Source organism: Neofelis nebulosa, chromosome 5 (assembly GCF_028018385.1).
Source record: "Neofelis nebulosa isolate mNeoNeb1 chromosome 5, mNeoNeb1.pri, whole genome shotgun sequence".
Taxonomy (NCBI): Eukaryota; Metazoa; Chordata; class Mammalia; order Carnivora; family Felidae; genus Neofelis; species Neofelis nebulosa.
The window spans coordinates 60,853,786-60,867,752 of record NC_080786.1 but is presented as its reverse complement, the minus strand read 5'-3'; the positions used below and the strand labels follow the sequence as shown (position 1 = coordinate 60,867,752).

The following is a 13,967-nucleotide window of genomic DNA, read 5'->3' as shown; positions in this document are numbered from 1 at the left end:
ATAACCATGTTGGAAGTCAGGAGGGGGCAGGTATGTTGGAAAATCACAAATAGCCCTCAAATCATATTTTGCGATGGTTTTGGTGTCCAAAATTTGACACCACAAATTTTAGGAAAAAGAATAAAAATGAATGGATTTATATCGAACACATTCTGAGATACTTCTTTTAAGCCTAAAAGGCAATGGACTGAACATGGATAGAGTCTTATAATGGGACTAACAACACATGAGCAATTAGCCTCTAAGGGAACAGATAGTTGGTTGTGTTCTTTTGTTCTGTCCATGACAACTTCTACAGGATTAGTTTTGGTAGAAGTTATTTTCCCAGCTCATTCATCCTAAAAGAGGTTTTTGGTGTTTTTTTTTCCCTCCAAATATTTTTTTTTCTTTTTTGTATTTTTTTGTACTTGCCAGGTAAACTAATTTTGTTCTCACAGAATTGGTCATTATATCTACATTCTGAATGAGAGGTCTGATCGTCTTCACAGATGACACAGTGACTCAGGATCTCAGATGGGTATGGGAGGAAACTAGTAAACTCCTTCAGTGTCAAAAGAACAAATCTCTCAGACTCCTCAAATGCCTTAAAATTGGCTCATTCTGCACTTCAATTTAACTCCTGGCAAAAGTACAAACTTAAAAAAAAAGCTATCTTTGAAATGGACAAAGTAAGAAATGCAGTGTGGATTCTTAAGGTATTTTAAGGATAACTGTCACTTCAATGGAAAGATTCAGGTTAGGTTTTAAGGGAAAGGTGGCAGCTAATTAGTTTCTCAACATTTTGACACACAAGGTCAAATACCAGAAGGGATGGTTTTTACACCATCTTGGGAAAAGCATTTTGTGCCTTTGGGTCATACAACCTAAATATATGTAGTTAATATGGGTATCTTGGCAAAAAGACATTTGACATTGACTTTTGACTGAGAGATAATAGAAGAGATATAGGATTGACTTCTTCCCTCTCACTCCCATTCTGCTCTCTCCATTCCCAAAAAGTAATCTCTTCAACCAAACTTATCAATAAGTAAAGAAAAAATTAAAAATATATGCATGTAAAGCTCTTATGAGATTCACGGCAATTTCAGAACTGCAGAGTACCTTATTTATAATATCTTACCTTGCTAAGCCTCATAGTAATATTATTAAAAGAATATTAGTATTAAAATTATTGATTTTTTTAAAGAAAGAATAATTCATACATCAATTCTGCAAATATTTATTAAATGCCGATTATGTGCTAGGTACTAGTCTAAGCACTGGTGATACAGGAAAGAAAAAAAACAAAGTCCCCGCTCCCCTAGAGCTTATTTCTGGTAGCAGAGACAGTAAGTAAACAGACAAATAAATATAGACCACGATATCACATGACGATAAAGAGAAATGACGTAGGGTGAGGGATGAAAGACTCAACGGAGAGTCTTCTTTATTTTATCTTTTAATTTAAATCAAGTTTTATTCTGATTGGAAAACTCCAAGTAAGTAGTGCTACCCACTTCAAATTTTCTTTTATATATTCAAGTATGTTTAGCATACAGTACTAGATTAGTTTCAGGTGCACAATACAGTGGTTCGACAATTCTATGCATTACTCTGTACTCATCATGGTAAGTATACTCTTGATCCCCTGTACATATTTTACCCATCTGCCCCACCAATTTCTCCTTTGGAAACCACTAGTTTGCTCTCTATATTTAATAGCTTTTTTGGGTTTGTGTCTTTTTTTCCTTGTTCATTTATTTTGTTTCTTAACTTCTACGTAGGAATGAAATCATAGGGTATTTGTCTTTCTCTGACTGGCTTATTTCACCTAGCGTTATACCCTCCAGATCCATCCATGTTGTTGCAAATGACAAGATTTCGTTCTTTTTTATGGCTGAGCAATATTTCATTTTATATGTTTATATATATACATTTTTTATACAGATCTTCTTTATCCATTTATTCATGGATGGACACTTGGATTGCTTCCATATTTTGGCTATTATAAATAATGCTGCAATAAAGATCGGGGTGCATATATCTTTTTGAATTAGTGTTCATTTTATTGAGTAAATACCCAGGAGTGGAATTATTGGATCATATGGTAATTCCATTTTTAAGTCTTTGAGGAACTGTCTCCACAGTGGCTGTACCATTTTACATTCTACCAACAGTGCATGGGGGGGAGGTCCTTTTTCTCTACATCCTCAGCAACACTGTTCTTTTACATGGTTTTAGCCATTCTGACAAGTGTGAGGTGATATATCATTGTGGTTTTGATGTGCATTTCCTTGATGATTAGTGACCTTTTCAGGTGTCTGTTGGCCATCCTTATGTCTTCTTGGGACAAAAGTCTATTCATATCCTCTGCCCATTTTAACTTGGAATTATTTGCCTTTTTGGTGTTGAGTTGTATAAGTTTTTTTTTAATGTATTTTGGATATTAACCCTCAAAGAAGAGTGTTTAGAGAGGGTAGTCACAAAAGACTTACTTAAGGAAGTGACATTTGGGACAGAGAATTTTTCATTCATTTATTTGACAAATATCTATTGAACACTCAATATGAGTAGGTCACAATGCCTGCTATTGTGGTATTGTAGAATAAGACAAGATTCCTTGTTTCTGAGAATTTGTAATCTAGCAGGGGAGTATAGCTATATAATATTCATTACATGTTATAAGTAAAATGTGAACAGTGTAAGATGTGTAAGATGAGATGAGAAGAAGGAAATATTTCTTTCAACTCTAGTTATTAAGGAAGTCTACCAGAACAAGATGAGTCTTAGATAATGACTATATGGATGGATAGATGTGGGACTGTATGTGAAAGGAAATCCATAGAGGGATGGATGAGCATACCATGAATGAAAACGAAGCAGCTAGAAATGTGAAGGGTGCTTAGAGAACAGTAAAGATATCATTTGTGTTGAACAAGAAAGTGTGCTTCAGGGGCACCTGGGTGGCTCAGTCAGTTAAGCGTCTGACTTCAGGTCAGGTCATGATCTCACGGTTCGTGGGTTTGAGCCTCACGCCGGACCCTATGCTGACAGCTCAGAGCCTAGAGCCTGCTTCGGATTCTGTGTCTCCCACTCTCTCTGCCCCTCCCTGACTCGTGCTCTTTCTCTGTCTCTCAAAAATAAATAAACATTTTTTTTTCTTAAATAAGAAAGTGTGCTTCAGAAGCTTAGCCTTTGAATACCTCTAGTAGTTCAAACAGTTCCTGTAATCATGACATTTATTTGAAGCCTTGTATTCTACTTAAAATTTTTTTTTCAATGTTTTATTTATTTTTGAGAGAGAGAGAGAGAGAGAGAGAGAGAGAGAGAGAGAGACAGCACGAGCAGGGAAGGGGCAGAGAGAGGGAGACACAGAATCCGAAGACAGGCTCCAGGCTCTGAGCTGTCAGCACAGAGCCCAACGCAGGGCTCGAATCCAGGAATGATGAGATCATGACCTGACCTGAAGTCAGATGCTTAATGGACTGAGCCACCCGGGCGCCCTGGAGCCACCCAGACACCCCTCTACTTTTTAAATCCAGATTAATTTTGCATTCTATTACATAAATTCATTTATCCTTATTTTAAAATAAAAAATATTTCCCCCAAACTCTTTTACATAAAATTAACACTTAGGAAGGTGAGCCGTATTTATCCTATGGCTCCCAGTAGCTCTGTCAAATATTTAGCTGGACATTCACATTTGACTTTGAATATCAAGGATACAGGAATAGAGAGAACTAATTCTAAAATTGTAGATTAGACCCCAAAAGTATTGGGCTTTGGATGTAGGCACACACATTTAAAATTTGCCATGTAGAGAATGGAAAACTAGTAAATTTTTTTTAAAGGGGCATTAGACTTATATTTGACCAGACTGTTCCCTCTGCGTATAGTGCCCTCCTCTTCCAAATACCAGCCATCTGTTATGGTCCAGCTCAAATATGACCCCTCACTCAGCTTTCTGTGCTTTCTATATCTGGACTTCCACAGCAATTGATCAGTACTTCCTTGGCATTTGCCACATTTCACTTTTCATTTTAGTCATTTTTATGCTCATGGCTCTATCCCCTGCAGCACCTGACTATGGACTTCCAGGTGGAAACCAGAAATGCCTGTAAAATGAATATATATCAAAAGTCCCCAAATGGAATGATTAGTCCAGAAAGGGTAGACTAAAGGCAATGAAATTGGTCAAGTGCCTGTTACAATTATTCAACGATGAGGTTGTGACCACTGAACTAGGAAGCTGTCATTGGTTGTTTAAAATAAAAAAGAATGAGGGGTGCCTGGGTGGCTCAGTGGGTTGAGTGACCCACTTTGGCTCAGGTCATTATCTCACAGCTCGTGAGTTCGAGCCCTGCGTCGGGCTCTGTGCTGACAGCTCGGAGCCTGGAGCCTGCTTTGGATTCTGTGTCTCCCTCTCTCTGTGCCCCTAACCCCCTTGCATTCTGTCTCTGTCTCTCTCAAAAATAAATAAACATTAAAAAAAATTTTGTTTAAATAAAAAGGAATGAATATGGTGACATCTCACAGAGGTGGAATCTAAGCATTTGATGTGCCTAAGGAAGAGAAACACCCAGGAAGCTGGAGTGCTGGTAACTGTTAACCAAAGTAGGGAATTTAGGATCCACACCTGGTGTGGAGGGAAGATGAAAAATTTGGATTTCTTGATATCTTGCTGATGGGAAATTATATGAAATTGTCAGCTGGCAAATGGAGCTTCTCAGCACTGGGAAAAGTTATGAATGTAGATAAATTTTAGAGCCATTTGTAGAGAAGCAAGATTGCAACTTACAGCGGTATGTGGATTCCCTGCACAAGCCCACTTGGGTAGAGAGAGAGTAACAGAGAAGTGACAGTAAGGAGCATCCATAGTAAAAGAAGGGGAGAGGGGCGCCTGGGTGGCTCGGTCGGTTGAGCGTCCGACTTTGGCTCAGGTCACGATCTCGTGGTCCGTGAGTTCGAGCCCCGAGTCAGGCTCTGGGCTGATGGCTCAGAGCCTGGAGCCTGCTTCCGATTCTGTGTCTCCCTCTCTCTCGGCCCCTCCCCCATTCATGCTCTGTCTCTCTCTGTCTCAAAAATAAATAAACATTAAAAAAGAAGGGGAGAAAGAATGGAAGGGGGGATAGAGAACAGGGAATGAAAGATCAGGAAGTCAGGAAGAGAAGTGGGATGTACTAGAAAGAAAAGAATTCTCAGGAGGAGAAAGCCACATCCTTCAGAGTGAGGAGCTGCTGTGATAGAGCAATTGGGAGACCTTTGGAGCAGTAGGAATAGAAGCAGGATTTCGGGTAGGTGAAGAGAGAGTGTGGGTGGAGACCCCAAGCCTGTGTTTGTAAATGCTCATTTGAGATGTGTATGCCTCTAGAAGGAGAGAGACTTAGTACAATCTGGTAGCCAGAACTTAAATCATCAAGTGGAAACAAGGTGGCATTGATGCCTCCACAATTTAATTTTCATGCTCCTCCCTTCTTTACTAGGCACCAGGCATTTCATTTTCTGCCCATCCTGGCCTGTCAAATTCACAGCAGTGCCCCAAGATATTGGCTTTTTTAAAACTATTATTTCTGTTCAAAATGTGCCTGTCCAGAGTCCTATTCCCTTGGAGTGGCATTTTCTAAGTGGGTTTCACAAATGATAGCTCTTCGAAATGCTATATGAAAAAGGACTCTGTGGTCAGGTAAGTCTGGAAAATGCCACAGGGAATGTTAACATGTTAGCTCTTCTGGAATCTCTAATGAAAAGAAAGCTTACTGATTTTGTTCAAACTACCAAATATTATTTCTTCACAGGCTCATGTCATTTTTTATTGTTACTGTCAAATAAGTCTTTGTGGTTCCATGGTACCCATATGGGGAGATGTTGTTTAGAGTCTTGGTGGTGGATAATTGATCTGATAAATGCATACATGTTTAATGTTAATGACTGTGAAAAGGTAATTAACTTTCTAGTATTAAATATTCATAATATACCAGAGAATTCAAAGAGAAATAAAAAAAAAAGTTTAGTGTAGGAAGTTCAGGATTATGGATGACAAATGGATGTTGGCTACTCAATGTCTACATCACATTTGGTTTCACAGCTAAATCTTACTTCCTTTTTACTAGGGCTATTACTGTGTTCCGTCTACAAAACTTCAATCAATATTTCATCCAGCCTGAGAAATGGAAAGGTGGAATACAGCACTGTGATGATATCTTGTGCGCTGCATTTTTACCTCCACAAACTCTTGTTACAGGTTAATTGAACCTTCACTTGACAATCGGTGGTTGAAAGTTTGGTTTCTTTTGGCTCAGTCACTTTTAAAAAAGTCTTTTCAGAACTCCAAAATGGACAAATTTCTTGAAGAATTGGCCTTTGCCCTTACAGCTACCCTTGGTCTTTATCTCTAGGGCAATATATTAGTGGCTACGCCTGTCAGCTCTTGAACATCGCTACCTGGCTTTCGATCCTGGTGCTACCACTTACCAATCACGTTATTTAAACTGTAATCATAGCCTTCTCTGGCTAACAATAATCTATCAATATCTTGGTTTAAAGTGAAGACTGAGTAGGATAATCTGTGTAAGGGCTTAATACAGTGCGTGACACACAGTAAGCTTATCAGTAAATGGTTAGCTTTTATTTTTATTATCCTATTATCCTTTTCCCAGAAACAGCATTAGGGATGATGGGAACGAATCACACTTCTCTGACACTCAGATATTTCATAATGGGAACATACTAACCCTTTGACACAATTTAGCCTAAGTAATGTTGGTTAAATACCGACCTCACAAAATGTCTACAAATCCAAGCAGGACCTTAAAAGGTTCCATGGGCATGCTTTGACGTGACAAATGAAAGAGGATCAGAAATCATTGTATCGTTTCTGGCCAAAGAAAACAAGTTATAAAAATAGATTGCACCATGAAATTATAGAGTCCATATTTTGACAACCTAATTTTTTTTAATAGAACCCAAAATGTCATCAATTAAGAGGAATGAAAACTTATAATAAAAAAGCCAGGATGTCTATGACGTGTTACAATATGAGGCTTACAGCTGTGTGTACACTTAAATTTCCACTGTCTTCAGGACTTACCTGATTACTTTCCAGTAGGGCCAACTCTGCAGTTGAATTTGCTTGGTAGCTGCTGAAAGTCCATCTCTGCAGGGAGAATGACATACTGAAATGTGATGGAGACAAATAAGCTATAAGGCTGCGTCTTTGTATTGCGAAAGTGTCATAAGAGGCCCTTGTAATTGGTGGGTAGATGATTTCTCCATTCGTTATCATCCCTTCAGTCCTATGTGAAAATGTTTGGTCAAGCACCTTACAACATAAGCCTTTCAAAATCATAGGAGAAGATGGATATTCCCCCATACAGCTAATCCATGCAAATCCATCATCCTTGGCCAATATTTGAGTTACACAGGTTACTCCTTCCAGAACAATACAGAGTTTAGTATGTATCACTCTCTTTCTCCAAATCCCAAGAAAGACACCATTTGTACATTGCACTCAAACTTGGCTCTTCTGTTCTCCTCTTCACTTGACGTTGACTCTCTGCTCAGTAGGGAGCGCTCCTCACTGAGCCAGTAAGAGCAGCAGTCTGGTCATGTATTGCTTCTCCCCAGGACAAGTTTGGTCAGACTGAGTCTCACTATTTGGGCTTTTCTATATTGTCTGCGATGAGCAGTAGGGAAGGATTTTCTATAGGGAAAATTTTAGAATTGGAGAAAGCATTATTAAGTAAAGAATATAGGAGGGAGGGAAGGAAAAGAAAACATGTGAGCGTGTACACACACACACACACACACACACACAAGAAAAGGTGAATAGATGCAGGAAACAGAAACCTAGAATGATTTGATTTGCTTCCTTCACTCAATAAAAAAAGCATAATGATTATTAGGAATTGTACTTATAATATGCTAGGCACTATTCTAAGTACTTTCTGTTTTTCACAACAACCCTATGAAATAAATATAATTTTTTTTTTAATTTTAACGTTTATTTATTTTTGAGACAGAGAGAGACGGAGCATGAACAGGGGAGGGGCAGAGAGAGGGAGACACAGAATCCGAAACAGGCTCCAGGCTCCGAGCAGTCAGCACAGAGCCCGACGCGGGGCTCGAACTCATGGACCGTGAGATCATGACCTGAGCCGAAGTCGGATGCTTAACCGACTGAGCCACCCAGGCGCCCCGAAATAAATATAATTTTTAATCCAGTTTTATAGGTGAAGAAATTGTGGCATTAGGTAGAGTTAAATAACTTGCCCACATGTGCACAGCCAGTAGGTGGTAGAATGGGGAATCAAACTCAAGTTGTTTAATTACAAAGCCCTTATTCTGAATGACTGATTACTATAAAATAAAAAGATATGACGGTAATTTCTATCACAGTGAATACACAGGTGTGCTATGAGGATGGTAAGTTCTAAAGTTTAATCAAAGTACTAGTTATTCACTCGTGTTTCCAAAAATACAGAGTACCTACTATGTGCCAGACTTTGCATAAGGTAGTATGATAATGACTTCTCATTGCGGTTGCTCATATTTTCCAACTTTCTGACAATTTACATTCGCCATCCTGGCTCATACAGGAAGCTATGATGGAGAAATTATTCTGTGGAACAACAACACAGAAAACGCTCACTACGTCCTTCACCCTGATTACCGGAGGCTGCTAAAATCAAAATGGGGTGAGTGCAAGTTTGAAACTAAAATAAGGTGGCTGAATCAAACCACAGTAGGCTTAGCTGTTTATGCATGTACCTGATACAGCTTGCTCCTAAATTATAGATGATTGGCTATAAGCACAAGGGATTAGTGATACCGTTGTCTTGTCAAAGTGACTAAAAAGAACCTTGAGATTTCCTTGGCTTAGCAAATTCTCCATGGCGTGCTGTTTCTTGCCTTTATGCCACATCAGCTTTTCTGAATTACTGACAGCAGGGAGCAGGCCTGTCATTTCCATCTAGTTTAGTTTTTGCCAATAAACCTCACCAAATTGCCTTTGAGTGAAACTTGGTACCCCTCAGTAGGAAAATAGGAACTCGTGTTCACTTGATAGGCTGCTCAGGCTCAGTCTAGAGCTTGTATTAAATATTATGCCACCTGGAAATCTTAAATTATTTCTTGCTTTAGAAACCTGTGAGGAGCATGAGACGGAAGTGTATTGTATTTTATGGGAGTTTAGCAGAGCACATGAATACTTTATACTTAAGCAAAATGTCTTGACAATTGCCTTTCACATTTTATTTCAGTTTCCTTAGATACTGAAGATTTTTCCTTAGACTTATTTATTTAGGTAATGAATATGTCATTCCTCACAGCCCGGTGAGGTTCTATTGTCTCAATTGGATAAACTCACAGAGCTGAATTGGACCGTAGGAAAGGACAGGTCATCAGATAAAGCTTTTTGTGTGTGAAAACTGAGGGAGTAATTTGTTAAGAATAAGCCCTTAGGAGATTTAGGGCTTACTTACCTGCAGCCCTGGCCTGTTTTATGTGCCAAGACCTAAGCACTAGGGTTCATTTGAATCCTCCATGGAGAGGGTGCAGTTCTGCTTTTTCCTCTGCCTGCAGGAGAATGACGTCTTGCTGTTACGGCAAACCTAATTGTGGCTACAATGAAAACCACAGAGAGATAGATAAGAAAAATGGGTAATATCAGACTTCTAAGAGACAGAAGAGGCATTGCGATGGATGTCTTGCTTTGAAATTTTGAAGATACTCCTGTATAGATTTTTCATAACTATCTATGCACACACTGTTCATAGATTCTGAGTATTCCCAGTTCTTAATGTGGCCTGGAGATGATGTCACGTGATAATTAAAGGACCACTGGGAATGCCCTCTCCAGGTTAATTCCCTAGCAAACAATACTGCTAAGAATGATCATTTAAATATATTTAAATAGTCATTATAGCTCATGTTCATTACATTATTCGCAAGATTAATATTAATGATTGATAAGCTGAAAATGCTACGATATTAGAATCACATTTGTCTGGAACCCATCAGGATTTCTAAGATGTTAACAGTGACAACGAAATGAAGTCCCTATTAATTCATATCAAGGGAAAACACATTAAGTGTGTATGTAATATGCAAAACAGAATGGAATCAAATGAGCCTTTCAAGTTGGTGTTGAAGAAGTGAATAGCGGAAGGTTCAATGGATGTTGACTGGAAGCCTTTTGTGAGACTTGATAGAGTCACCAGAGACCGTGAGGGAGGCGGGCCTCTTGTTTTGCATAAGCATCTGTTTGAAGAGCAGATTCTCCTCATGAAGACACCTAGCTTTGTATCCATCACAGATACAGAGCCTCAGAAGCTTCTCAGTGCTGGGAGGAGCCACTCTGCCTGCCCCAGTGCAAACCAGGCTACCCTGGGACCCTGCTCCTTTGAGACAAACACCAAATACAATAATGCTGTTGTGAGGCTTTGCATCCTTGAAGCAAGAAAAAACACTGCAGAGACAGGTAAAATATATATTTCGAGTTTGATTGTACATGGATATATTTGTAAACCATTGGAAAAGGGAGCAATGAAGACAGTTTATTCCTATCTAGGTCCCATAGAGCTTGACTTTGGGTAGCTAAGAATCAGTGCTGGGTCATGGGAGGTCACAGGCCACAGCAAACAAGGTCAGGGTTCAGGAGGAAGGATCCAGGGGCAGGAACCAGACTACACCCGATGTGTGATTTATACAGTGCTGTATAGGTCAGGAGCAGAGTGGGAAAACTCTGGCAAACAATTAGATACGGGTGACAATCAGAATCACTGTTCTAGCCATGGCTTAAAGAAGTCTGGTAGGGTAGAGGGTACAGCAAGAAATATGCTTCAAATATATGAGCCAAGGCTCAGGTCTACATGTGCCAGAAGGATAGAGTCTGAGACTTTGCTGGCACCTAGTATCAAAATGGGCTAGGAGAAAATAGTAGGAATCTTGGAGATTAGGGCGATAGAATTTGAAATAACTGCTGATCCTAGGTCAAGAGAGCTGCTTGCTTTTTTCTTAATTTTGTTTGTTTGTTTGTTTGTTTTTTTGGTAATGCTTTGGGTATCATTACCAGTTAGGCCTACTTTCCAGAATAAGTCAGAGTCCTGATTTTTAGGATAGATTCCAGGAGTGCTTAGGATAGAGCTGTTGCTGAGCTGTATGCTAAGACGGTTGCCATCATATCACTTACTGTAATTGTTTGATATTATGTAAATGAAATAACCATTTGCTTAATTTCCACCTTGTTTTCAGTGGCTATGTTAGCATAGTGTTGACACAGCCTGCATCTTCCCCAAATAAAAATCTGCTTTTGAGAAAAATGCATCCTTTTTACCTTTTATCTAAAATTTATCTTTTTTCTTAATATTAGGCAAATACATTTAATAATGTTAGGTATCTAGACATATAGATATTATATGTTTGAAAAACTGAACATATCTGAGCTGTGTTTTCCATATTTATTTTCCCATATTCAGTTTGCAACTAGAAAATCTGCACGATTGTCATATAAAAATTTGCACCATTAAAAAAATCAATAAAGGTATATCCTTATAGAATTTTAGAAACCTGGCGGAGTATTCAGGATAGACTTTGAAATGGTTAGATTCTAACACTCTCTATTTTCTAGAACTCACTTATAGTCACAAAATGAACTATTATCCTGAAATTGCTCTCATTTCCTCAACACTAATTCTTCTTAATGTTATCAGTATTCCCAAATTGTTTCCACTGAAGCGGCTACATGCCATTATTTCTACCTTAAACAGATATGATTGTTAATCGGCAGTACATTTGTGAAGTAAATTGAAAGTCATCTACAGATTTATCAAATAATAATAGGAACTTTGCCACAGAAGAATAATTTAGGTAGAGTGCTTCTACAAGGCATATGAAAATCGAAAATGAAAAGGTTAGTTCTAGGCCTATGAACCAAAAGAGTATTCCATAAGGGGTTCTAATGAATTCTTGATGAAAAATTAAAAACAAGCTCATAAATAGAATCCTAAGCATGATGCCACATAGAGTAATTAATAACTATGCTGCTCTAACTAAATATATGCATCCAGCTCTGTGCAGGAGGAATTTTCCTTGTTTGGTGTATGTGTCCACTGGGTTATTAAGAAAGATAAGTTTATGTAACTGGAGTATTATAACGTCTTTGTAAATTTATTTGGAGTAACAAATTAAGTCTATCTAGCTTTAAAAGCCCAGTTTTATCGAAATAATGAATGGAGGAAAAGGAACTAAATGTAATGGATCATCTTGCCTTTCCTATCTCATTTAATACTCCACCCAAACCAGTAAGGGTACCATAGGATTATGTCCATTTTATATTTGAGAGAGTGAAAGTGCTGGAAATTGGTATCAGGGCTACCTACCTCTCCAACATCCTTATGCTTCCCACAGGGTGAGCCACTGAAGATATTTTTTCTCTGGTGTTTGTTGTCACATTTTCCTAATTAGGTGTTCTCTTATATGTTAGGAGGAGCTAACCTGGTCTCATGTGGAGGTTCTGGCTATGTCAGGTTCTGGGACACATTTAAGAAGCAACTTCTGGCTGAATTTTTGGCTCATGGTGGAGTTGGATCCATTATAATGTCTACTGATAAGTCAAACCAATACCTTGCCACAGGAGATCTGGATGGACAGTTGAAAATCTGGAATATAGAAGTAAATTGAAAGAATTCTCATGCTTATTATTTTTGATTGCCTTTGACAGCAGACAACTATGAGTTCGGTTTTGTCTGTGTCCTGGGTAAGGGAAGACATGATCAGCCTGAGTATTTTAATGGAAACATTTACATGCTTTAAGCAGAGAAATTTCTTCCATGATGTTTGGAGAAAACTAGATTTTTCTCAATATATGAAAATCTTCTGCTAATATGTAGTCAAGTCAGTCACCGAATTCAGAAACACGGTATTGTCAGTTAGGTACTGCAGCATTGTTTGAGCGTAAATAATTAGGATGTACCTTATTTGAAATGAGATTGTAAGCCTCATTTAGAAAGAGTACTGGCCCTTCATCCAACATTATTGTCCTCTTGAATTGGTTTGGGAGTTTTCTGTCACTGATAAACTGCTCAATTTTCTAATAACATTATAAAATCGTACAATCGCATAAAATTGTACAATTGTACAATACACATCTATATACACATGATAAAGTTCATCTCTATCAAATAACTGACTTCCCTGTTCACTTTTTCTTCTTGTCATTCTTCCCCTCCCCCTCTTCCTCTCTTTCAACGTCTCGAGTTACGCAAATCGGTTAGAAACTTTTTTTTTTGAAACTTAATACCATTTTTCTGAACTCTGTTATCATGAACTATTCTTTTGCATTTGGAGAATAGATTATTATTCCCAAATGTCCTTTTTTTTCATTTCCGTATCAGATGTTTTAAGAAAAAAAGTGTTATGTCACTGGAAGAATTTAATATTTGGACTTTTTAGAATGCTGGCATTTCTTTTTATTCAGGAGTACTGTCTTAATTCCAGTAAGAGCAAAATCACACAGGCCCCAACTCTGATAAGATCATTCCGACCTCATGAAGCCCGGATAAGTTCCTTAGAGATGTGTAAGCCGGGCGGCCGCCTACTGATTATCTCCTCCTCTGCAGACTGCAGCATTTGTGTGACTGACGTCTTCGGTGCTCCTGTCTGGATCTTTGGTCAGGTAGAAATATTGCTTCTTTGTTATTCTAGTATTTACGTGACATGTAGTATGAAGTTGGGCTGATTTCTATTTGAATCTCATCGGCTGTTAATATTCATTAGCCATGAAAGAACTGACTTCCATTTCTAGAGCTGTAGCTCCAGGCGTCTCTTGTTCTGTTTACCAGTAACCATGACAGTTCCATCAAGTGGAAGACTCTGGAGACATGGAAAGATGGTGGCTGTATACAGCTCAAAATGTTCCAGGATTGCTGAGAAGTTTCTCCTCTAAAATAAATGAAGTTCTTCCATTTCAATGCTTAGTAAAAATACAATGT

General features: G+C 38.4%; 1 protein-coding gene across 1 annotated transcript in view; it reads left to right on the top strand.

Moving 5' to 3' along the window:
• WDR49 (WD repeat domain 49) overlaps window positions 1–13,967 on the top strand; it is a 138,131-nt gene that overhangs the window by 87,106 nt on the left and 37,058 nt on the right. The window contains exons 10-14 of the mRNA XM_058730420.1: window positions 6,090–6,220; window positions 8,574–8,672; window positions 10,292–10,456; window positions 12,461–12,648; window positions 13,454–13,651. Coding sequence (XP_058586403.1) covers window positions 6,090–6,220; window positions 8,574–8,672; window positions 10,292–10,456; window positions 12,461–12,648; window positions 13,454–13,651 — 781 coding nt within the window. The remainder of the gene's footprint in view (window positions 1–6,089; window positions 6,221–8,573; window positions 8,673–10,291; window positions 10,457–12,460; window positions 12,649–13,453; window positions 13,652–13,967) is intronic.